The following is a 23,438-nucleotide window of genomic DNA, read 5'->3' as shown; positions in this document are numbered from 1 at the left end:
GGTGGCACGTGGTTTTATGTCTCTAGGTCGCCTGTAGTTCTGCCTGTTGGACGTTAAGGGGCGGAAACGTGCGCTTTAATCTTTATGTGCCTTCTTTATGAAGAGAAGAAGACGGTTGCTATGGCAACCGCAGGATCATCCGCAGCTGGCGACTTTCTTCTGTCTCTTCAGAACAGTTACTGAAGCTTTTGTGTTTATTCAATAAACGCTGCTTCGCTGAATGGGTTAGAAGTTTACTGACAACGAACGCGACCGACAAGGATCAGTGTAAGATGCCAAACACTTCCAGCTCGTCGAGCTAACGTAGTAACCGACCTGCCGCAGTAACGCTGCTGCTGAAGCTTCTAATAGCATCTGCTAGTTGTGTTGCTAGAGGACGGTCGTTTACATGTTGAACCTTTACATGTTCACGACAACGGAGGTGTTTTGTATTACTAGTCTCTGTGCGCGTCGGGTAGCTAGCTAGTTGGCTGGTGCCAAACAACGTTAGCCGATAATGCTAATTGTTTGCAGGATCAACAAACACCCGAAGCTGCTAATTGCACTTACACAGAACGGAAGAAGCTGCGCTATAAGTTGTGGGACTTCATTAGTGGTGAACGCACCTTTACATGCGGTGTATTCGGTCATATACATGATTCAGCTGCGGGCACAGAGATATAAACCATGTGTCCGGAAAAGAAAAGGGCATACTAGCACTGTTGACCAGAATGATTGTGTCGTCAGTGTGTTAGATAGATTAATGGCCCAAGGCTTGAACAGGAGCTGGGGTTCAAATCCGCACCACCCATCCTCCAGGCTGTTGCCACCGTGGACCCATCTGTTGTGTGAAACTGTGTTTCAGGCATCATGACAAGCCAGCGGCCTCCTTCAGGCATAGGCCGCCCGATGAGCCGTAGCGGAGCTGGAAGACCTCCGACAGCCATCCGGCCTCCTCCTACAGCCATACGCGTTGCAACCGGGGTAATGTACTTACAAACAGATTACTTGAAGCATTGCTGCCTAGTCATTGGTAGCAATTGTTGAAAGAGTCTAGTTGAATGTGCCGGTCCAACCTTTATTCAGATGGTTCCTGGCACAAGTGGGCATCCTGGTATGAGAAGTGGGATCCCCATCAGCACCCCCGGAGTCTTGTCAGCACAGATCAAAGTAACTGACAGACCTGTCACCCAACATGGGCTCAGTGGGATGAAGACTGGCATGAAAGGCAGGTTTAAATGACAGCTCACCCGTTTCACGTAGACAGATATCTATACATTAAACTTCTTAAACTGAAACAATGTGTCACTACAATGCCTCTCTTTGGTTTTGTCACCATGTCAACTTTTCTTTCATCTACTAAAGGACCACAGAGACAGATTCTGGATAAGTCCTACTACTTGGGCCTCCTCAGGTAACACATGTTAATAGCCACCTTGTTGAAATGACCATAAAACTACTGTATGCAGCAGGTGTTCCCATCAGAGTCTGTCCTAACCACACATGGTTACATGCCTTTTGTTTGATGCAGGAGTAAGATCAATGAGTTGACAACAGAGACCAGTAAATTGCACAAAGAGATTGACAACTACAACCAGGAGAACTCTGTCTACCTCTCCTATGAGAAAAAGTGAGTGCTTGTGTGTTTTATGTCTGATTTGCTACTGATTATGTGACGTTATTCACTTTGAGCAGCATATCTAAACAGAGACAACAGAGCTTCTCCATATATTTTGCCATCGTAGGAATTAGTTTGTATGCTAATCACTGATTGGGTAACCGCACATTGGGAATTCTATATGCTAACCTCTTGTCTCTTACCCTTTAGAGCCGAAGGTCTCGCCGCAGAGATTAAGGATTTACAAGGCCAGCTTGCTGATTACAACATGGTAAACAGCTGCCAAATATGTTGTATTACTTTGTGTTATCTTTGCTGAGGATCTATCTGAATATAATCTTCCTTCTCGTTCCTATACACTCCAATACATAGTACATCCACTGCCTAGTGATATGTTCTAGCACATACTGTATGTACTGTATGTACTGTATGTATGTATGTATGTATGTATGTATGTATGTATAAATAGATTTAACAATTGTTTGAATTATTCTTTTATTGCCAGCTGGTCGACAAGCTAAACACCAACACAGACATGGAGGAAATGATCAATGACTACAACACTGTAAGTCACCGCGATAGCTGATGTTTCTCTCTGATCTCCCAGTGCTTCACTGCTTCGTCCCTTTTCATTTCAGTTGAAAGCCCAGAATGACAGTGAGGCTGAAAGCATTGACAGCATCTTCACCGAGAGACGAGAGTGAGTATGAGATGGAAAATAAATAATGGTGGGATTAGTTGGTTTTGTATAGTTTTGTTATGTTCTATTTTATTTGAAGAAACAAAATGAAATAAAACATAAGAAACAATAAACTTAGAAAACCTCAGAAAGCGGATCAAATTACACAACTAGTTCAAGATTAGGAAAAATATGGGACTATACAGTACCATCTGTCTTGACTGCAGTAACATAATACCTGTACTTACACGTACAAACTATTTATACAGAGACTGGAGCTTAGTCTTGGTCTTTAAAATTACAAAAGTACAATCCATGTAAACAACATTAAATTTGACATTAAATTGACATTATTTGTCAGTTTTTTAGCATTCAGCTTAAATCATCATTTTTATGTGGATAGACAAAAAGGCTTAAATTACATTTAAACATTACTGTTCATACTGTAAGCTCCTCAAGTGCCTAGACTCGATCATGGCTCTGATAAATTCTCCTCTCCTGTTTGTACCTCCTCCCTCTTAATGTACGGATCCTCAAAGTATTCATCCCAATCCTCTTCTCCCGCTGTTTGATCATTGCCTTGCTGGAAGGTGAACGTTTGATGGCTGAGGTATCTTGTTGAGGGACCTGTGGACCCCGCGTCCATCCCTCCCTCTGCTTCTCGGTCTAGCCGCCGATGACGGTAGTTGTGGTAAAGCTTGTACCAGGAAGGCCCCTTGATAGCAAGAGCGATAAGCATTGAGGTGGTGAGCGCTAAGGCTACAACACAGATTGTGAACTTCCATGCATTCCCAAGTGCAGGCGTCTGGTCTGGGAGGGTTGAAGGGTAAAGATACAAAGGAGGGTTATTGTTGGATTGTTCAACCACATGCATGTAGTAGAATATGAGTTACACATCTACCTTTGTCTGTCCTGTGGTTTTGAGTTGGCAACAGTGTGGTATTTAGCTGCTGAGAGTTGACTGGTGTGTCTTCAGTGACGGTGTATGAAGGCGATGGGTAACACACAGCTGTAGCGTTCAAAAGCTCCTGTCCTGCCTGTGCTTCTGGAGATGCACAGGTGACCTCTGCTGCTCCTTTAGAGGCATGCGTCGCATACAGAATCAGGAGGAAAGTAGTAAATAAACACATTCTAGCTCACAGGACTTGATAACGAATGGTTACATTTGAATGTTTTTTTCTGACAAGATCATCTGCAACCCTCGTCCTCAAGAGCCACTGTCCTGGTTTTCCAACTCTCCCTGCCCCAGTTGATACTGATCACCTTGACCAGGTGTGTTTATCCCATCAGCAGCTAACAGCAGGGAGCGTTGGAAAACCAGCGGGACACTAGCCCTCGAGGACCAAGTTTACAGACCCCTGATCTAGAATATACTGTAATTAATATATTAATTAATTATATTAAAGACTAATAACAGACACCACATTATATCTATGAGGATCTATACATTTTTACCTTTTGTTCATAAATAATAAACCTTTTAAAGCAATCCAATCCCAATTCAGTAGAAACTGTAAGAATTCTTACCAATGTCAACCTTTGCTTGCTTGACTGTTTGGATGCTGATCAGCAGTGGGCAGGAACAGTTCCAAGGGTTTTTCTGAAGTTTCAGCGTCTCATGGGAACACGTGGTTAAATATTAAATAACCAACTCGTGCGTTTCAATAATGACAGATCCATTTACAGAATGTGCATAGTAATGATATGCAATAGAGACCAGCTGAGTTTTACCTTTAGACGGTTTAGTCCTCTGAAAAGGTCTGAAGGAAAACCACTTAGCAGGTTTTGTGACAGATCCAGGTTTGTCAGTGCCTTAAGGCCAAAGAAAGCCTCCGGATCCAGCCTGGAACCAAACTGATAGTCAGCACTGAGACGCCTGCCTCATTAAATCTAACAGCCCCACAGACTAAAGTTCTTATAGCAGACACAGCTCGTGGTGGCGACTCTGGATGCTGCGTTTACCTGCTGAGGTTGTTACTGGACAGAGATAAAACTCTCAGCTTTGGCACTACTGAGAAGTATTTAGCTGGTATAGCAGTCACCAGGTTACTGTCCAGGTAGAGCTCCTCCAGAGTGGGATAAGTGGCCAGAGCTGTCTGATCCTCCTCATTTAGAGTAATCATGTTATTCTTCATCACCAGTTTAGTGACCAGGGTTTTGTTGGAGTTGTGAGGAATGACTTTCAGAACCCTTGAACCCTGATGGAGGAACAGTTACAGGACCACAGTTAGAAAAGAATGTGTGTGCTGCAGAAGGTGCAGCATCATAAACACTGAGCTTTGTTCTACCAGCGGGTCCTGCTCCACAGCCTTAGCATTAGTCCCCATCATCATGGCTACCACTGCTGTCGACCACAGCAGGAGGAGAGGTTCCATGATCCTAACAGTCAAAAGAAGGAAACAATCACACCTACTTCTAGCAAAACCACTTTTCTGTTTGCTGTATTTCGGACAACACTGATTTTCCCACTTTATCACTTTGAGTTGAGCTTAATGGAAAACATGTTACCCCTCACTTCACCTTTACTTTAATCTGTACTATGCTATTGAACAGAAAACCCTTCAGCCTTAAGAACAGAGGAGGAACTTGTTAATATTTGATAGGCCGTGCTGCTACACGTCCTTCCCGTTGCCTCATACGTGTTGTCACCGGTTGGTTTTATTGCACTAAACGTGTGTAGGAACACAAAGTTCTACATATGTTTGTAATATTATACATTTAATAGTATCAAATTACTGAATATAATGAATTGACAAGCGTGTTGACATGTTTCATCTACTGGTGTCACTTTAACATCCCACGGATCTTAAAATGAATCAACGTGCTGAACAGAAGCGTGTGGTGCTTTTATCAAACGCCAGCTAAATAACCTGCATGTAGACCATCAGCCTATGACAGAGTCCCACCTGCCATTCTCTATGAAGTTAGTAGTATTTCATGAGCAGTAACTAAATCACTTACCTGTATTTGACTTGCACTGAAGGGTTTTATTCACTTGTCTTTGACAGAGGAAGTGCAGCACATGACCTTTGTTCCCTATTGTAAAACCTGAGGCTCTTCCGACAAGGACTTACTGTGTGGTTGATGAAGTGTGTTTCCCTTCTTCCTGTTTCCTAGTCTGTGGTTTTCTTAGAAGTAACAAAATAAGAGAGTATAAGAATCCAGAGAAGAATTTACCAGAATCACCAGAGCATTAAAGCTGTTGAGTTAGATAAAGGTTGAAAATCCGTAAGTCATGAAAAGAATGTGAAAGGAGGAAAAAAATGTGAGAAACGGAAAGAAATAATGGTGAAGGAAACATTGAAATGAATTGATCTGTCAATCAAGCCAGTGGCTTAAATAGGAGCGCGAGCAAATACAGTTTGTGCAAGTGGGTGATTGGGAGCATTTACCTGTTCAGATGGGGATTTAAAGCAGCTCAAAGGTATGAGATCAGGATTCAGTGTTTGTGTCCCTTCTAAGGCTTCTCCACCCTAACTGTTTGCTCCACAGAAGAGAGGAGGCCATCCGGGTGATGGAGGAGGACATCAGAAGGGAAAGGCGGGTTGCTGACGAGGTCGTTCAGTCGATGTCTGCTGCGAAGCAGGAGAAATATTTTACTATGGCAACAACCAATGAAGAACTACTACAGGTATAAACTACAGGCTTTATTCTAACTGTTTTAATACTTCATGAAAGTAGTTGGTCAGTATATACTGTTCTGTACCAATGTATGAACTGTCTGTGGCATCATAAAAATGTAACTGTGTGTCTGTGTTTGCTTCTTTAGGAGCTTACTGTTCTTCAGGAGGAGCTGGACATTCTGATAACCAGGAAGGAGGACTATGAAGCAGTAAGTTGATTAAACCCAGTGGTAGCTGTGGTGTTAAAGAAAGAGCTAGTTAATGAAAGATGGTTTTAAATGCCAACATACAATATGTATGTACATAAAAGTACGAAAGATAGAAGTGAAAACCAGTAAAAAGGCAATTTAGCCTGTTTTCATCTCGACCTTTAATCGTAGAGGGCAGAGATTTGCATCGTGTGATTAGTCAGTCAGTGAGCACAGCATTGGTGTGACCCCACTGTCAGTAGCCCCTCAGATGGCCGTTTTCCACTGTGCGTGCAGGAGCTGGCCCACTCGCAAATCAAACAGGAAGTGGTGCACCTTCATAACACACTGTCAGCCCTGGAGGCGAAGCGCGACGCCATGGAGGCTGAGCACAAAAGCCTGGGCTCCCCCCAGGAGGAGAGGGAGAAGTTATTCAAGCAGGTGAGCTTCACCAATAAGCGTCTTCAATCACCAACAACAGCGTCAGTGCAGCACATGATGATGGTCTAATGCTCTGTGTTTCAGGTGAAGGAGGATAACCAAGAAATCGCCAACATGGAGAGGCAGTAAGTAAAGACTTTGAAGGATTCATTAGCTGCTCTGTGCGATGCTGCGTCCACATTGTGCGTGTGCATGTAAAATCCAGACTCACGGAGATTAGAGACAGGACCAGACAAGTCACAGAGGAGATTCGTCAGCTCGAGCAGGACTCTGAGGACGCTCAGGGTAACACACGCACACACAGCTTTACATGTAATAGCGCTGGTTGCCGTCTTTCAAGGTCAACCATATACATGGGCTTTTGGGAAAAGAATGATTATGTCTTTGCTTTGTTTGCTTTTTTTCACAAGGGGAGTGTCAACAAAAATACAAGGAGCTGAAGAGGAAAGAGGAGGAAATTGACCGTAAGTTGAATTTTGAGTGGTTGAAGACCTGAGGTACATGAGCGCATTGAACCACTAGGAGGCACTGAAATCAGATTATTCATTACATATCTGCTTGAGCAGATGGTTCTTAGATGGAGGGACACGCAGAAAATGTTCTTCTTCGTTTCAGGGTTTCTGGAGTCATTTGAAAACCTCAGAGGTCAGGAGCAGGACAAAATGACGCAGAGCCAGGAGAACATTGTCTCCCTGCTGGAACACTGCAGCCGGGTGAGGAAGAGGACACCGGTAGTAAACCAGGAAGGAAAGCAGGGCAAAACAGGATGGCGTAACATACTGTCTGTGTGTGTAGAACATGCTGCGCCTACGTCAGGTGGATACAGTGACAGCCAGTGAGTTGAGGAACATGCAAGAAGTGCTGGTGAGCAAGGAGACGGAGATGGTCCAATCAGAGAGCACGGCCAAGGGACTTACAGCAGGTCGGTGATACACACACACACACACACACACACACACCAAAGGATAACTCAGTAAAACACATGCCAGGTTGCTCAGTGCGCTTCCTGTTAACCTCCAGAGTCGCAGCGTCTGCAGCAGGACCTAGAGAAGGTGCAGCAGCTGGAGGGGAAGATCACAGGAGAGCTCAGCACCCTGACGGAGCGCGTCGGCACCATGGAGTCAGAGCTGCACACCTACCGAGACCTGGACGCACTGAGACACTCAGCTGAGGAGAAGAAGACGGTAACACTTGCCCTCCTCTCATGTCAAATGACAACACTGTGGCTTTAAGGACCATGTATTGTGTAGATTAACACTACAGCTACTTCTGTGATTCTTCTGTTGGTGCAGAGGCTACAAGAGGCCCGGGTGTCTCTGACTCAGCGTCGGGATTCATTCAAACAGCTGTTGGAGGAGATGAATCAGAAATATGAAGCTTTGAAAAGCAAACTACAGGAGAATGAGACTCACGCCCAGGTTGGAGACCCATACGTCACTCTGCAGCCTTACTCAGGTTGTCGTGTAATCCACAGGACACATTCCTTCATCAGTAAAGGTTGTTGTGTGTGTGCTTGATGTTTTAGCTGAGCAACCTGGAGAGGAAATGGCAACACCTGGAGCAGAACAACTTTGTAATGAAAGAGTGTATCCTTCAGAAGCCATGTACTGGGTATGGCTATGATCTAGTGGCTCAAATACTGGGAGGAGATAAACTTTGAAAAGGTTTAAACTTTGACGATCACGACTATACATTTCTGATCTATTATGGACATGAAGTTCTTTCTCAGTTTCCTGCATTTGGTTTTACAGGAACGTTCGGAATTTCACTTTATCTTCATGGTCACACTACATATCCTTCCTTAACTGAATCATCAGTCATCGCTTCTAAATCCCAGGAGAGCGACTATGCCACCGTTGCCAAGAATGTCTCCCGACAAGTGGCTGAGTACAACAAGAGTCTCATAGAGTCACTGCAGAACAACAGGAGTTAGTCACATGCAGCATTGAACACTGAGACACAGGCTGAGTCACAACCTGTTCCAGTGACATGGGTCACATATAGTAGTGTGATAGTCTGCTTGTGCTGCTATCAGTGATGTAGGCTCAGCATTGATGTTTAACAGCTTTACTATTGGCACTAGTCATAAAATTACTCTTCAGTATTTCACTCATATCCATAGAGCAACTCTGAGTCAGTCAGGACAAATTAACCATCCATTGATATATTTATTGCTTTTAATCACAGGGAAAAAGAACAGTTTGCATAAAATCCAGATTCTGATCTATAAATATATTTGACCTTTCCAGTACGTAGGTATCAAAGAGTAAACGTTGGAACCAAGTGCGGCAGCAGACTGACCCCTCACAGACGTAAATGACCTATAGTCACTGGACCTCCCTCCCCAGTGGATGTGACTGCTCCAAATGTGGTCACTTGATCCAGACCTTTTACGCTAACGCTAGTTTATTTGAGGGGCTTTGCTCTTTAGGTTGAATGTCTTAGTCTGTGTCACTTCCAGCTTCTAGTGAAAACAAGTGTATGCATAGATTTCTAGTATATTCATGCACTGATAAAGCTGAACAGTAATTTCCACAAAGCCTTAAAGACGATAAGAGCAGCCTGACAAACTTTGAGACACAATTAGCAAACAACTGTAAAGAAATGTCTGCCCAAAAAAAACGTCTTAGTTACATCATGTTCAGATAGGACATATTTTTACAGGCTGTGGTGTTCAGTGTTCTACCGAAGGTTCTTACTGAGCATTTTAAAGGGGAACTCCATTATTCCAATTCTAAAAAAAGTTCATAGTAAGTTAGAAATACTGAATTTGTATGAAACTCTGGAAATAAAAATATTAAAACCAACTCGTATGCCCAGGGTTGTTATTCACATGCTTAAAGACTAAGGTTTCATTAAATACTGTAGAACCCAGGTTTCATTAACTAAATATGTAACAATCAACAGTGAGTTAAGTCCAGAACCAGTCCGTCTTTGCCTTCAGTAAACTCTGCTCTGACACAAGCTTTAACGGTTTTAACACGTGTGCGTATGGTAACATGTACTCAGGCTGGTGTTGTATTCTCAGGATATCCTTACACATAATAGAAGCTCAAGAGTCTAAATACTGTCCAACAACGAACTTCAATTCTCACGTCAGATGGATTCTGCCTGTGAATCACCTTCAGCAGCAGGTTGTGATAATTCTTCTAAACATTAAGCAATAAGAATAATAATAATAAGAAATAACTGAATGCACACGTTACATTCAGTGTTGATGTTGTGGAGTTGGGTTTGGAGGCCGAAAGACTGTCTAGACCCTTTAACTCTAGCCTCACGTTATCCACAGGACTAGCTACATACACGAACAGTGACAGGAGAGTGAAGGCAGGGTTCGCTGTTAACTGGGCTGAGTTTGAGGCTACTAAAGTACTTACAGTAAACATCATCAATAGAGACAATGAGGCGGCAGTGCAACACATTCAGAGCTTTCAGCTGCAGATGTGGTGAGACAACAGATTCTGACCAGCCTAAAGCAAAAAGGGGCCCTAAGAATCGCTCCCACTAGTGTTTCAAATGTTCCATACCTTCATTATTATTTTTTCCTCTGGTTTTATTCTGTAAGTGGGAGTCCAGGACCTTCATACCTGCCTACTAGTCGCCTGCGTTGGAGCTCACTTCCTACAGCAGCTAAAAGAAAAGAACCATTTCCATTCTGGTTGTGATGAGAACTCTTTAGTGCACTTTAAATTCTTGCTTCACAATAGTGCATTTCACTAAGTAAAACTATTAAAAAAACTAAACATTACAAAGCAGCAACAACCTTCAACCAAACATATCAAGTGGCAAATGCAGGAGATCCACACAGAGATTCCTTTAACCAGGAAGACATTCAAGAACCAACAACAAACTGAAAATGAAATCAAACATAAAATCTGTTCTGCTTACATAACTTTAGAATCTCCTTTAAATCTGAGAACTGCTGACAAAGCGCTGTCAGACAATAAAATCCTAAGTGAACAGTAACAATGAAAAAGCATAAATATGCTGTTTTACAAATATGTTTAAGAACTTTTTTTCACACACGGATCAGAATTTTCCCCAACTCTGTCAACGCACTTACAGTTTAGTAATAAGTTAAATGTTTCTAACCCTCAGTGCAAACATAAGATGAACCAACTGAAATGGAAGCGACCGGGAGTCACACAGACGGTTAGTGTGCGTGAGACAGTGACTCATCACTATGGAAACAAGATTTTTCTCAGGCACAAGTACTTGGGCTTTGTCCACCGAGCCCTTGGCAGGTCACTCTTTTTGGGAAGTGTTTTATTAGACAGAAGCTTCGGCTCACGCGCGTCTATGGAGGAGCGGAACTGTGGAAACGAGGCCAGAGGAGCTCCTCTTCGTCCTCTCGTCTTCATTCTGCATTGTCGAGTGCTTCTGCATACTTTAACCGGAAACCACCTGCAATGAAAACGATAACACGGCTGAGGAATTCTGCTCATCAGGCTGCGTCGTGCCGTTTAGTTTGTTCAGTCACTGTAACTGTCAGTCAAAGGTGGCATTTCATAAAATCGATCTCAACTATGAGATGACATGAAGGTTGATGGTCAACTTCTTCACACCATCTACCTTAAACACGTCAGGTTTGTCTGACTACACTGCTTTCCAGCTCTTTGATGGTCTTCTCCCTTGATTGCTCATTATGCCTCATCACTCACTGTGTGGTCACATTAACGCAGCTGAGCTGAAACTAAACAGCTGTGGGTCAGTCTAAGGCTGATGCTGGACTCTAGTTGTGGGTTCCCTCCGTTCCCCTCTGGTCCGTGCTGCTACGTTACCTTGCTGTGTAGAGTCTATGGGGGGTTGGCTGCAGTCCTGAGCGTAGTGGCTACTCGCGCCACAGTTGTAACAAGACACGTTGCCATTCTTCTTATTGACGCCTCCCGCCCCGAGGGTCACAGCGGGCAGCATCCCTAGATGGTTTGGGTACATGTGCTGGTAGATGCGCTGGCAGAACGACGTCGCTGGCGCCATGTGCTGCTGGAGGTTGTAGCCTGCGGCCGCCGCCACCACCTGCGTGCTCAGCATGTGCGGCGACACGTCTGCGTGACTGTGGCAGTGAGTGTGGAGGGGGCCGTAGGGTGCGTGGCCAGGAGGTGGAGCCGTGGGGAAGAAGGGGGACAGGGCGGCGGCGCCGTTGGCCTGGTGGGGGGGCGGGGCCTGGGTGAGGTAGCTGTTACTACACAGGCTTGTTAGATGGAAGAGAGTCGGAGGAACGCCCAACACCTGCTGGGCGGCCGCGGCCATTTGGTGAGCGGGGAAGAACAAAGGCGTCTGGCAGCCTGAGGCGCCACTGACGTTGCTGCCGCTGCCTCGCCCTCCACAGTTGTTGTGACAACCACAGGTCCCACAGCCCATGGGTTGTTGTTGGGGTGGGGGTGTCGGCTGCTGGGCGGCGACCTGTTTCTGCTGGGTTTGCTGAAGGGGAACAGGGTTTCCAGGAACGTGGGCCATCCCACAGGAAGTGCTGCTGTTGCTGTAGGACGTACTATCACTGTGCGCTGTGCTGTGAGTGAGCGCTGGGCTGGGGCTGGGAGCAGGTCCAGGTGTGTGGGTGGGCACAGCTGGAGGAAGAGCGGGCTGCATTACCCCAGGAGCTGCAGAGGTGGGGACAGGGGGCAGGGTGCAAGGAGAAGGCAGGGCAGGCGGCAGAGTTAAGATGGGGTGCTTGGCGTGCGAAGGCTCCACATGAGGCAGAGAGGAGGCCAGACCGGAGCTGACGCCGGCTGGGTCTGAGCAGGGCAGAGGCTGCTGGAGAGAGGAGGGAAAGGCTGTGGGTCCAGGACTGATGACACTCAGGGGTCGAATAGAGGCCTGGTTTGATGCCTGGGGCCCAGCAGGAGCAGAACCACTCACAGAGGCGCCATCGCACTGAAGCGGAGCCGTTTTGAACCTTGTGACCAGAGGCTGCCCTGCAGGACTTCCTGGAGAATGGAGGCCAACTGGTGAAATCCCAAAGGTTGGGAGCATGTCCCTCTTCTCTGGGTCTCCGATTATCCTGGGTCCAGGCACAGCTGGAGGCACTAGGGGCATTTGCATCATCAGTGTGTTAGATGACGGGCTCCCATCGGCTGCGATGCTTTGGCTGCGAGGGGGGGCCAGTGCAGTTTGAAGTGAAGAGTCTGCGGCCCCACTGGGCAGCACGTAGGGCAGGGGATGCATGAACGGCGGCTGGGGCAACTCTTGGTTGAGTGGCTTCATCTGGGCCTGCAGGCGGCCAGAGGAGAGCTCCCTCCCTGCAGCTGGCTCAGTCTGCTGCGTGAAGAACACGTCCGGACCTGGACCTTTGGTGGAGTCGTCCGAGTGGCTGTCTGTGTCTAACAGAGGAACCAGATTCAGTTCTCATCCTGCCCTGAATGCCACAGCATGAACTGAACGTCTACGTTCCCCCGTTTTACCTTTGTTGTTGTCGTCCTCACTCTCCAGGCTCTCTGCTCCTCTGTGCTGGGGGCTTGATGGAGAGCTGTAGCTTTCTGATGAGGTCTCGCCAAACGTATCGGCGCCAGAAGCTTCATCTGAAACGACATCTGTGTCAGACAGTTGACAGAATTCAACAGCCTTTGCATGATCACCGCTCCGGAGACGACAGACCTAGTCCCAAACTTCCATTGGTCACAAAGGCAGCGCCCTTCCTCTTCCCTTTGTCACTGGAAGAAGAAACAGGTCTCAGTTATTGAAAGCTAAGAGCGTCATTGTAAGAGCCTGATTGGCATGTGTTGACCCACCTGTCTGTAGAACGAACTCTGCTCTTGACTTTAGTCACAGGGTGGCTTCTCTTCTCAGTGTCCTGGTGCTGGAGGAAGCATGAGTCACATCATGAGGCCCGACAGGTCACTGTCTTTGATTTTTGAGGTTTTCTTGTTTATTGGCTCTGCCTAAAGATTCACTCCCTCACTAACGGCGCATCACGTACATTTTCAGTTGTGTCACCTTGACCAAACTTCTGAGCCCCTGAAGCTTTTCTGTTCGAAGATTTCATAAATGCCCGATTTTTGTAAATTGTTAAATTACATCTTGAATGTTTCATTTTAAATCCACTGTGGTGGTTTATAAAACCAAAACCTACTGGTGGTTTTAGGGTTGATGTTTATCAGTGAGACGAGTGACGTAACACATCGAGTCTCTGCAGGATACCAAGAATTTCCCCACTGTGGGCTAAAAAACCTTAATCTTATCTTAAAAGTGCCAATGATTAACTAGGGTTCTTCGATTTGCCCTTTACAGTGTGGTTAATCATTACATCTATGCTGCTGTTACATGTCTTTTTCCTTTAAATAAAGGAACCTGGCTGTGGGTGGGTGGCCCTCTGCCCTCACCTGCTCAGACTCCTTACTGCTCCTCAGTGTACAGCTCTTCTTCCTCCTGTCTGTGGGACCATTAAGTTCTGTGGTGTCCCCCCCCCTCCATCCGTCTGCTTGGGAGGCTTTGGCACTAGAAAGACTGATGGAGAGAAGAGTAACCTAAGTGCTTTGTGTGTACTTTTCCACCGGTTCTGTGTCTGAATGTTTAACACACATGTTCTCCATCTACGTTGTTTGTATCTTGCCTTTATCAGATGATCTACTCACCCTTGACATGGACTCTTGGTCCCGTGCTTTTTCTTGTGACCCTGAACATAAGAATCTACAGACAGAGAAAATGTACAAAATCAATATTCAAAAAGGACGACACAGAAAATATCTATGTATCAGTTAATAACATATCGATAATAATATAATAACATATCAAAATCAGTTGTTACCATCAGCAACTACAGAATATTTTCACCATCCATCTTCAAATCCTCAAAAACAACAATACTTCCTCTTTTTACAGCTCCAACAGAATAACAGCTTCATGTTCGTATCATGTTTTACTCAGTGCCTCCAGCTGTGCCTGGACCCTGCCTTTCCACTGAAGTTAAACCTTACAACTACAACATGTAATTATCCGATTAGGACTATTACCAATGATCCTACTCAATCTCTAAGGATCAACAAGCAGTAGGAGCAGGGCCTGCGCTCACTGCTGCTTGGGCTCTACTCAAATATAGCCTTGAAATCTGAGAATACGACACAGACTCAACGTTTCCTTAACGGCCTCCAAAAATAAACACGTTGGCTTTTCATTAGTGTGGCTCCGACTCCGGAGCTGCTCAGTGAGGCCTCGAGTACAGCCCTCATTACCCGTGCTCCTGTGGCCTCTTTGTTCTCTGTGCGGCTCCCACCCTGACACTACAACAGGCAAACAAACAAAAACAAACAAAGCACTGTGCAGATAAAGTGTCTCTTCTCACCTTCCTCCTGGCTGGAGGCATCGGAGCAGTCTCCTTGGTACGCTTTTCCTGGCTGGCAGTTACCTAGTAAAACACAGTTTTTACATCACTCAAAGGAAGTGACGTTATTTCAACTCTGATAACGAAGAGTTCTATTCTGCATTTTACTAAACACCTAAACAATAAACTAAGAAACTGAGTTTGCCTTTTGAAGGTTGATTTGGAAGCCCATTGCTCCCATTCTGAGCTCTTACTGTATTACAGTGAGCCCAGCTCAGGTCAATGTTGTTCTTAAAGTTGCCCACACATGCGAAATCCATTTTTTACATTAATTTGACTCTCTGGTTCATGTTAGCACACTTCAGGTGCGTTAGAAGTGCACTTGCTATTTATTTTACATTTTGCTACTTATCCTGTCTAACAACGATTGTGTCGTAGCTCATTTGCTGCCTACAACCTAACAAAGAGGATTTCTTTGTTGACCTCTGTGTCTTGGGCTACTTTCATCCACAAGTCTTTCTCATCATGTTATCAATCCAAACATCCTGTGGAGTTCTAGACAGAGTTACATGTTCTTGGTGATGCTCTTTGAAGATAATTTCTAATATGCACTAACAACACTTTAGGGAGGTTTATTATTGAAGCTGACAGTGAAGACTGTGTTGTGTAACAATGAACAGTGAATGCATTCTGAAACCCATATGCGTTTGTGTTATCGCAGTGAGAAGATCAACAGAACAGCTTCAATGTTGCCCATCACAAGGCCTGACTTCAAAGGAAATACAAAAGAACACGCTCTCACAGAGGAAAAGGCGACATTTCAAAGTCCATCTAATTAAAACTTGGTCATTCGCACTAGTTTGAAACTCACATCTGCAGCAAGTAGGTTTAGAGGAGTAAGTGGAGTCACACTTGAAAAAGCTGCAGAGCCTTCTGGTCTGTCTGAAGGCTGGAGGAGCAGACAGGAACCTCTCCCTGAAAAACACACACACACACCTTTACAGGTCAAAGGGAAACTTCTCTCATGGTGCCCCCCACACACACACACATAAATAACAAATAATCCTAGATTTCTACTCACACAAGTAGAGATGAGACCTTAGACACAAAAATATAATGCTGCTGTGTTGTGGACTTAATTACTGTTGAAAAGCTTGAGCCCATCAGATACAGTAGGTTTCATTTTTCAGTTTCCATTTAAAGAAAACGAAACTAATACACAGTGTTGTGCTTCTATCTGAAGAAGTAGCTGGCTCAGAAGCAACCTCACTACACTACACAGTGAATGTATTCTAGATTTATAACATGCAAGAAATGACCCCGTGACAGACCTTGGCCTGCTTTCTGAACAAAAAAATAAATGACCACAGCCTGGACAGTGGTTTGTGCTCAGTCAGGGTTGCAGTTTAAGGTGCTCCTGTTTCACACAAAGGCCTGATAACTACAACAGTGTTGAGTTAAGAACAGTCCAAATTGCTGAGCTGCAGAAGTTAATCTATTAACAAAGCAGACTGTCACCATGAGAGTCCTCAATCCCAGCAGCCATTGTATGGAAAATAAGAATGATAAGTAAAGGACATACCACTGTAACCGCATGATTTTACATATCAGGAGTGTATCTGTCTTATTTTACCTGAGGCTGTTCTGCAGTTCCCTGCTCTCATACTGGTTCCCTTGGTTCAGAAGCCTCAGGATGCTCTTCACAAAGGGCTCAGTGCACTGGTCTTTAGGAAGCTAGAGAGAAAGAGAAAAGATACACATACATAAACATAAATAAACAGGTTTGACCTGACTTGGTGCTCAACTAGTTGATTCAGCTTCAGCTTGTTCTCAGTTATTATTAGACACGATCGTCAATAGGTTACTGATCAACCAACCAGTGTTTTTTATTGGCTGATACAAATTGAGCTTCATAAATAACGGAGGCAACTGTTAATGTAACGGCAACACACTAAACCTGAGCATTAATAGTTTTATAATATTTATAATTTCATATAATAATTTTAACTCAGTGTAAACAAAATGTAAATAAGGGGACCCCTCTACTTTCTAAACTAAGATAAATTCATAGGAGAAATGAAAGGCTGGTCAGTACCTTAAGAAGGAAGTTCTCCAGTTCCAGATGGGTTTTGGTCACACTGCTGGAAGAAGAATCTGACCACTTCACCTGAAACAACAGAGCAAAATCTCTATGATCTCATTGTTTCATAAGAAAACGCCGCCAATAGCCAAATCCTACAGAAATAGAGCTGTACAGGTACAAACACAAAAAAAGATTATACTTTTGGTGACTGGACAAACCTAGTAGATAGTAGTAGACAATACAAGCACAGGATGAGCAAAACAGAATACAAAAACAAGACAAATGTTGGGCTGTGCATAAAGGACATGTGCAGCTGTAGTGTTACCCACCTCAAAGTTGTATTCCTTGTCTATTCTGGTCTGAGTGATGCTCCTGAGAATAATCGCTTCTATATGCACTGCTGCAACAACAGACACCAGTTACAGAGTTTCAGCTATTGTCCAAAAAAATGACCAACACACTTGCTACGACCGAGTGGCTGCACAAACACTAAAATACTCTGTGTACATCAAATAGGACACTAATCTTTCCCTTTATCTGACCGATTTGACTCATTGTGTCAGGCACCTTCTCTTGGCGTTGCCCAGCGGCTGGAGCGTCGACTCTGGCAAGGAAGATGGGAAGCTGTACACTCTCCCAAACCCAGGGCTTGAGAAGGCAAGTATCCAGCCTTCTGACCCATCAGCTCCTGGGAAAGAAACAAAACACATCGAGTCACTTACCGGCACATGCCACAACACTGGACTCTATTTCAGTGAACAAAGTAGATCTAATAACCTCATGCATAATTACTGTATTTGTACACAAACCCAGTAAATACATTCACATAATATGTGCAACATCAGGGATTAAGAGAAAGCCAAACAACCTAACAATCAACGAGGATGGTGCAGAGCTGATGTCAGCCACTGTTTGCTGGTAACCATCATACGCTCCGTCTTGCACCACCTTGACAGAGCCACAGTCCAGAGGCAAGTGTGATTTCATTAAAAGCAGTGCATCTTCACCAGGCCAAGCCCCGACTCACCGACATCGACCTCATTGAGTCATCTAAAACAGACACGGCTCCGATGGGCGTTGTTTGACAGGAGTCCTCACTGGATTAAAGCTGCAATGCCTTAATGGGCGCTGAACAAGAATACGTGCTGTCGAACTGGAAACTGGTTTGATCTAAAATGTTTGTATGCAGGTGCAAAAACATTTTAACATAACCTGATTCCTTCTGGTTTTTTTTTTGTGAGACGTAAAGAGCCACATTCACATTTACAGTAGAAGCACAAGGTTTAAACAAGTTTTCTTTCTCAAGACGCCTTATAGTCAGGCTCTACGAGAGTGAATAGCAAATGTGACTTTTACATTAAAAAAACATACCCAAACAACCTGTCAATCAATTAAAAAACCTAGTCTTTATGGTCAGAAGCAACTAGTCCTATCAGTAAAAAACAACTGTCTCACTAACTCTGATCCTACAGCCAAGAAATCCCAGAAAGTTTCAGTTGCTGTACGCAGCAACTGAAACCTAACCTCAGCCAATCATGGACTTCTTTCTGGCTTCAGTAGCTGCAAACACTAAATCTGTATTTTATAATAAAGATTATATGTACGTAACAAACAAGACATGCTGTGAATTTCCCATTAGTTGTCACAACCTATTTCATTATGAAAGCAGACTCTTCCCTAATATTCGTCTAAAACGTTCCTACTGGTGCTACTGTTTGTTTACAATCTTTTTATCCTGTAGGTTTATATCATTTATTTTATTAGGTAGCAACTGATAAACAGTAAAATCATTGTTTCACTATAGTTGTATAATTGATTTAACTGTACTATTTAAATCATATTCTGTGCGTTATTTCCTATTATAATCGATCTAAAACCAATAACCAGGCTCTGTGGTTTTTACTTCACCTGTGTATTCATGTATGTATTCTGTGCAGACCATAAGATCTGCTGCTCAAGAGGTCTCTGCTCAACATCATTTAAATTATTAATGCTACTATTCAAACAAGAAAACAAACGAGCATTGAAGTCTGTGCGACATTAAGAAGCACCGCATCCTTAACGACAAACTCTCAAACTATCAGCGTCCACTTGTCACTAAATGAATTTGTGGCAACTAATGAAGACTCTGCTGCTACAGCGTAACAATGCATAGAAAGCTGTAAGTGGCAGATAAAGATAATCCACAGCAACATTGATGGACGTCTCCTATCGATAGCATTAGCATGTTATTAGCATCCACTAAGCTTGCTAATACGTTAATCGTGGAGTGTATTTATAGAGAAGGCGGTGGTCGACACAAAAACATAAAACTGCTATAACAGAGGTCATTAAGTTATAAAGTTAGTAAACAGCCGCCGTGATATGTGACACATAGCGTCACCGTTCGCAACCACCTGCTAAACTTTAGCAGCTGGCAGGTTAGCCACACGGTTAGCTTGTGTTAGCACGTCCCATTAGCTGCCCTGTCTGGGATGCTAGGAAAAGGACGTTTCCTGCCCAGCTACAAGTAACGCTGGTTGTTTTCTAGCTGTAGCTTTACTTAATTGTGTTTAAGACTCGTGTTAAAGCCGGTGAACCAAAGTTTGAAGTGTTAAACCTGCTTCGCTTTCAGCGGTTCATTACCGTAGTCTGGGCGTTTATTCTGAACTGACTTTGACGTCTCTCATCCTCCAAGGCGAGCTCGATCTTGTCGACCTGCTCTCGCAGCGTTTCCCGCTGGTGGAAATAGAAAGCGGGGTGCAGAGAGGCCATCGTGAAGAGCAGCGCCAACTGCTCCAGGGGTCCCGTCGCTGGTTCGCCGCCGGACACGCCGCACGTCTGCTCCGGGCGCCCGTACGCGCTCCCGTCATGACACGGCGGGTGGAACGGGTGGTGGTGAGGCTCCCTGAATGGGGGAAGGGGGTACTCGTAGTTTTTGTGGAACACAGCCGGGTCTACGTGTCTCAGTATCCGAAATACTATTCCAGCACATTCTCTGCTGTCAGATCCGAGGAGGGACAGGCAGACCAGGAGTTTGGACCGCACCACTGGGTCAATCACGTCCGTCAAAAGGCCCAGGTCGCTCGGGCTGTTCGCCCTAAACTCGAAGTCCCGTAAAACGTGGTAATCTTTCCGAGCGAGATCTTCTAAATAGGAGCCCAAAAAGCGGAGCTCCAGGGGCTGGCACATATGGAGCAGCCCGCACATGAACTCAATACGCTTGGCGGGGTTCAGGTGTAGGCCGAACCACTCGAACGCCGTCTCCTTGTCCAGTTGAGATGGACACACACCGGGTCGGGGAGACTCCGGTTCCAGCCTGTCGGACACCGAAGGGGACGCTGCCCTGGGAATATGCTCCGACCGCTCCACAGGCTCGTCCTCGGCTCCGTCCTCGCCCGCTTTCGTCGGTAGTTTCATATTTAGCATTATCAGCGCTGCGAGAGAGGCTTCAAAGTATGAATAACGGACTACTATTCATAATTGCTCACTAACACCGTCTAGCAATGCTGACTAGAGGCAAACAGCGGCTTGTTTTACAGTGTTTTCACTATTAACTATTCATCTGACGCGACGCTACTCGCTGCTGTGGCTTAGCTCTCCGTCTTCTTCTACGCCTTGTTCTCCAGCAGCAGGTAGTCAAGCGCCTCACCGCCACCGTGTGGCCGCTGGAGGACCTGCAACAGAAAACAACTATTCGTGGCTATTATTATCATTTAGCTTGGTCTCAATGTATTGGACTTTTTATATGTTTAAATATTTAGCTACTATAATATCTTTTGTCAGTAGCCTCTAAGCTACCAGAAATGATTCACTTCATACTATAGGTCTATATTTTGCCAACACCAAATAACTCTAAGGCTGCAATGTATAATGCACATTTATATGTTCATGCATTGTCAGATTTGTTGCTTGTTTCTGTTGCAAAACATCAATTCTCATTAAAGGTATATTCAACGACTAATGTGAGTAATACAGAAATATTTAGATGTGACTATACAGTGTGAAATCCAAATAGAAGTCATATCCCTATGACACACCAAAGCTATTCTACCTTGTATTTGAAATATTTCCGGTGTAATTACTGATGCATATACATATGTTTTGCCTTCTCCTTTCCTGTAAATAACACATTTTTTTCAACATTAGTATTAATAGATTCATCTGTGGGCAATGCTGCCATCTAGCGACAAGTATTTACTATTACAAATACACAAAATTGAACGGGTGAACGCTGCTCCCTGATGGAGCTTTACTAAGTCCCTCTGTGTTGGAAGGCTTATTTGCTTGTACCGAAAGGCATAGCCAACACACCCATTCATGCTAAGAAAGAGGAAATCAGAAACGTTTGGAGACATTAAAAACTAAACAGGTCATACTGCTGAGACAGTGCACATTTATATGAATAAGGTACAATACGGACATATCAGGAGTCTCGTTCTGCTGCCAGATGTCCAGACGCTGCATATTTGAACCAAATCATGACTTAGGCCTGTGTTGCAGGTGCCATTTCATACTTTGCCGCAGAGTTTCTTTAACCTGTAATTGAAGTAAACGTCAGCACAGCAGCTGTAGAAACACGTTCACCGCAGCTCTGCCCACGTTTACGGTGCAGTGCGGCTGACTGTGGCCCAACTCTTCACACACGGGTCCTCAGCTCCAGTGCTTTGCCATCATTAGCTGGTGTTCCACAACCTCCAAGACATGAGCCCGTTCATGCAATAAGCAATAAACTGAAGCAACATCTCTGCGTCTCCATGTCGTGAATGAACAGCAACAAACACCACTGCATGGGTCCACACAGCTGATGTGTTTGTGCATGTGTGTAAATCACACACACATGTCCACATTGGCCTCTGTAGTGTCAGATTCTGTGGTGAAGCTAGCCACAGTTTCTAAAGGCTGCCCCGACACTCCCACCACTCCCTGTACCAAGCAGGGGCAGGACTGCCACCACCGAGTCGGCTTCACTCTCCGGATTCCTCTGTGAGCTGAGCGGCCTTCATCACTTCCTCGCTGACGCCGACGGGGAAAGGTAAGAGCCTTGCTGCTGCATGTGAGCGTTGTCTGTGTCGCATTACAGCGTATGCTGCCATGTGTAGTTCACTAATCAACACCACACTGGTCGTTTTTAATTTGTGATTCATGCGTGTATTAACATATACAGCATCCAGGAAGGATTTTACTGAGCTTTTCCAAACTTGATGCTGCCAAGTTGTTTGCTTTGGACACAAGTGACCAGCTATCGAGACAATGAGAAGACGGGCTAAATATACAGCATAAGTGCAGAGATCGACCTCTGTCATTATGGGTCAGCGAGGTCCCTGCTGCTGTGCAGGCGCCAGCCTCTTCCCGTCGCTCCGTCTCTGAGCAGGTCACAGTTACTGTATGTTGTTGGTGAGTCCGTAGCCTCCTCGTTACTGCACTGAAGAGAAAGGCACCGATGGAGAATGTTATCTGGAGACTTTACATGACGGCTCTAATACTCAGGTCTCTTTAAACTAGTCTTTTAGTGCTTTTTGCTTCTATTCCTCAGTTGTTAGCAGACGAATAATACAGGGAATAATGTTTGAATCTAGTCAGTGGTGTTTGTGGTGATCTTTTGGTTTACAACCTTTTTACCATTGGTCCTATTGAAGTTTCACAACCAAATAATACTTGAGTCAACATTTGATGTGAGCGGACGGTTTCTCTGCATTAAACCATCATAGAAGACATGTTTGCATGAAGAAGACATAATTAAAAAATGATTTAATGTGATTTATGCTGCTCGGCTGTGATGATGACAAGTTAAGTGACTGATGAACCACCTGCTTGATGGGCGAAATCATTCATTCTTAAACTCTGTCATAGTTACGGACTTTATTATCAGTGATTTGACTTGAAATTCCACTCAAAACTATGCTCCGTGACTTATTTTAAGGGCCTCATCTATCATTCAGACAATGCATTTGTTAAATTCCATAACACAATATCAGAATATTTTCTGGAGGCAAAAAAAATTCAGCACGTTAACCCTGCGTGAGCATCGCGTTCAGCTGAGTCATTTGCAACGATCCCTCACAAACTCTGCGATGAGGAGTGAAGTGACTCTCACAGTAGTACAGTGCAGGTTGTGGTCCCGTATGTGAGCGATAGTCGCAGAGGCCACTGCGTCTAATGCTGATGTTTGAGGAGTGAACCGCTCCGACAGGAACTCCTCTCTGCAGCCGTCCGTGTCCTGGAACCGTGCAACATGTGCACACAAGGACCGTTCTGTGACGCCGGTTGATGTGGTCGCTCGACAGCAAACCGACCCCAGCGCTAAATATAGAGTCTGAGGAAGCAGGTCTAGTGGCCACCTACTGGATCTACGCTGTCTCTGTAATGACTAACGTGCTGTAAAATGAAAGAGTGAAGCTCTTATAGAAGGAATATATGTGAGGCTCCTTCTTTCAGAAGCATCAACGCTCTGTGCTGCTTTTAACCCGGACCTCAAGTTGGAGCGGCCTCGCTGCTTTGCCTGCTTCCGACAGACCCCACTTCCACTGCAGACGCGATGACTCGTCGCAGCAGAGGAAGCGTGGGTGTCGCTGCTATAAATACCGGCGG

At 44.8% G+C, this 23,438-nt stretch overlaps 3 protein-coding genes across 6 annotated transcripts; 1 reads left to right on the top strand and 2 right to left on the bottom strand.

Annotated features, from left to right (window-relative positions):
* Positions 1-24: 24 nt before the first annotated feature.
* Positions 25-9,335, top strand: ift74 (intraflagellar transport 74). Of its 3 annotated transcripts, none has more exons than XM_029148980.3 (20): positions 25-175; positions 845-963; positions 1,066-1,207; positions 1,345-1,393; positions 1,511-1,609; positions 1,808-1,868; positions 2,103-2,162; positions 2,236-2,297; positions 5,769-5,907; positions 6,046-6,108; positions 6,385-6,528; positions 6,613-6,653; positions 6,734-6,813; positions 6,939-6,992; positions 7,144-7,241; positions 7,324-7,450; positions 7,549-7,712; positions 7,821-7,946; positions 8,054-8,139; positions 8,280-8,352. In XM_029148980.3, the coding sequence occupies exons 1-20, from the start codon at positions 85-87 to the stop codon at positions 8,335-8,337; spliced, it is 1,863 nt and encodes a 620-aa protein (XP_029004813.1). In that variant the 5' UTR covers positions 25-84; the 3' UTR covers positions 8,338-8,352. The 3 variants fall into 3 exon arrangements, with proteins under 3 accessions (XP_029004813.1, XP_029004811.1, XP_029004814.1); XM_029148978.3 differs by having other exon boundaries at positions 27-175; positions 8,054-8,114; positions 8,346-9,335; XM_029148981.3 differs by having other exon boundaries at positions 71-267; positions 8,054-8,114; positions 8,346-9,335.
* LOC114854515 (leucine-rich repeat-containing protein 19-like) lies at positions 2,100-5,455 on the bottom strand. The gene is made up of 7 exons (XM_029148982.3): positions 5,238-5,455; positions 4,565-4,655; positions 4,239-4,474; positions 4,008-4,119; positions 3,804-3,891; positions 3,178-3,351; positions 2,100-3,086 (listed from the first exon to the last, which is right to left on the bottom strand). Exons 2-7 carry the CDS (start codon positions 4,649-4,651, stop codon positions 2,749-2,751), a joined length of 1,035 nt encoding a protein of 344 aa, XP_029004815.1. The 5' UTR covers positions 4,652-4,655; positions 5,238-5,455; the 3' UTR covers positions 2,100-2,748.
* On the bottom strand, positions 8,677-20,478 carry zcchc2 (zinc finger, CCHC domain containing 2). 2 transcript variants are annotated; one of them, XM_029148976.3, is made up of 14 exons: positions 19,494-20,478; positions 17,436-17,556; positions 17,198-17,268; positions 16,881-16,952; positions 16,419-16,519; positions 15,657-15,760; positions 14,807-14,869; positions 14,100-14,154; positions 13,848-13,971; positions 13,257-13,324; positions 13,123-13,178; positions 12,930-13,046; positions 11,310-12,848; positions 8,677-10,932 (listed from the first exon to the last, which is right to left on the bottom strand). In XM_029148976.3, the coding sequence occupies exons 1-14, from the start codon at positions 20,274-20,276 to the stop codon at positions 10,886-10,888; spliced, it is 3,321 nt and encodes a 1,106-aa protein (XP_029004809.1). In that variant the 5' UTR covers positions 20,277-20,478; the 3' UTR covers positions 8,677-10,885. The 2 variants fall into 2 exon arrangements, with proteins under 2 accessions (XP_029004809.1, XP_029004810.1); XM_029148977.3 differs by having other exon boundaries at positions 17,198-17,265.
* Positions 20,479-23,438: the final 2,960 nt, after the last annotated feature.

Source organism: Betta splendens, chromosome 4 (assembly GCF_900634795.4).
Source record: "Betta splendens chromosome 4, fBetSpl5.4, whole genome shotgun sequence".
NCBI lineage: Eukaryota > Metazoa > Chordata > Actinopteri > Anabantiformes > Osphronemidae > Betta > Betta splendens.
This window is presented reverse-complemented; position numbering and strand designations above follow the sequence as displayed.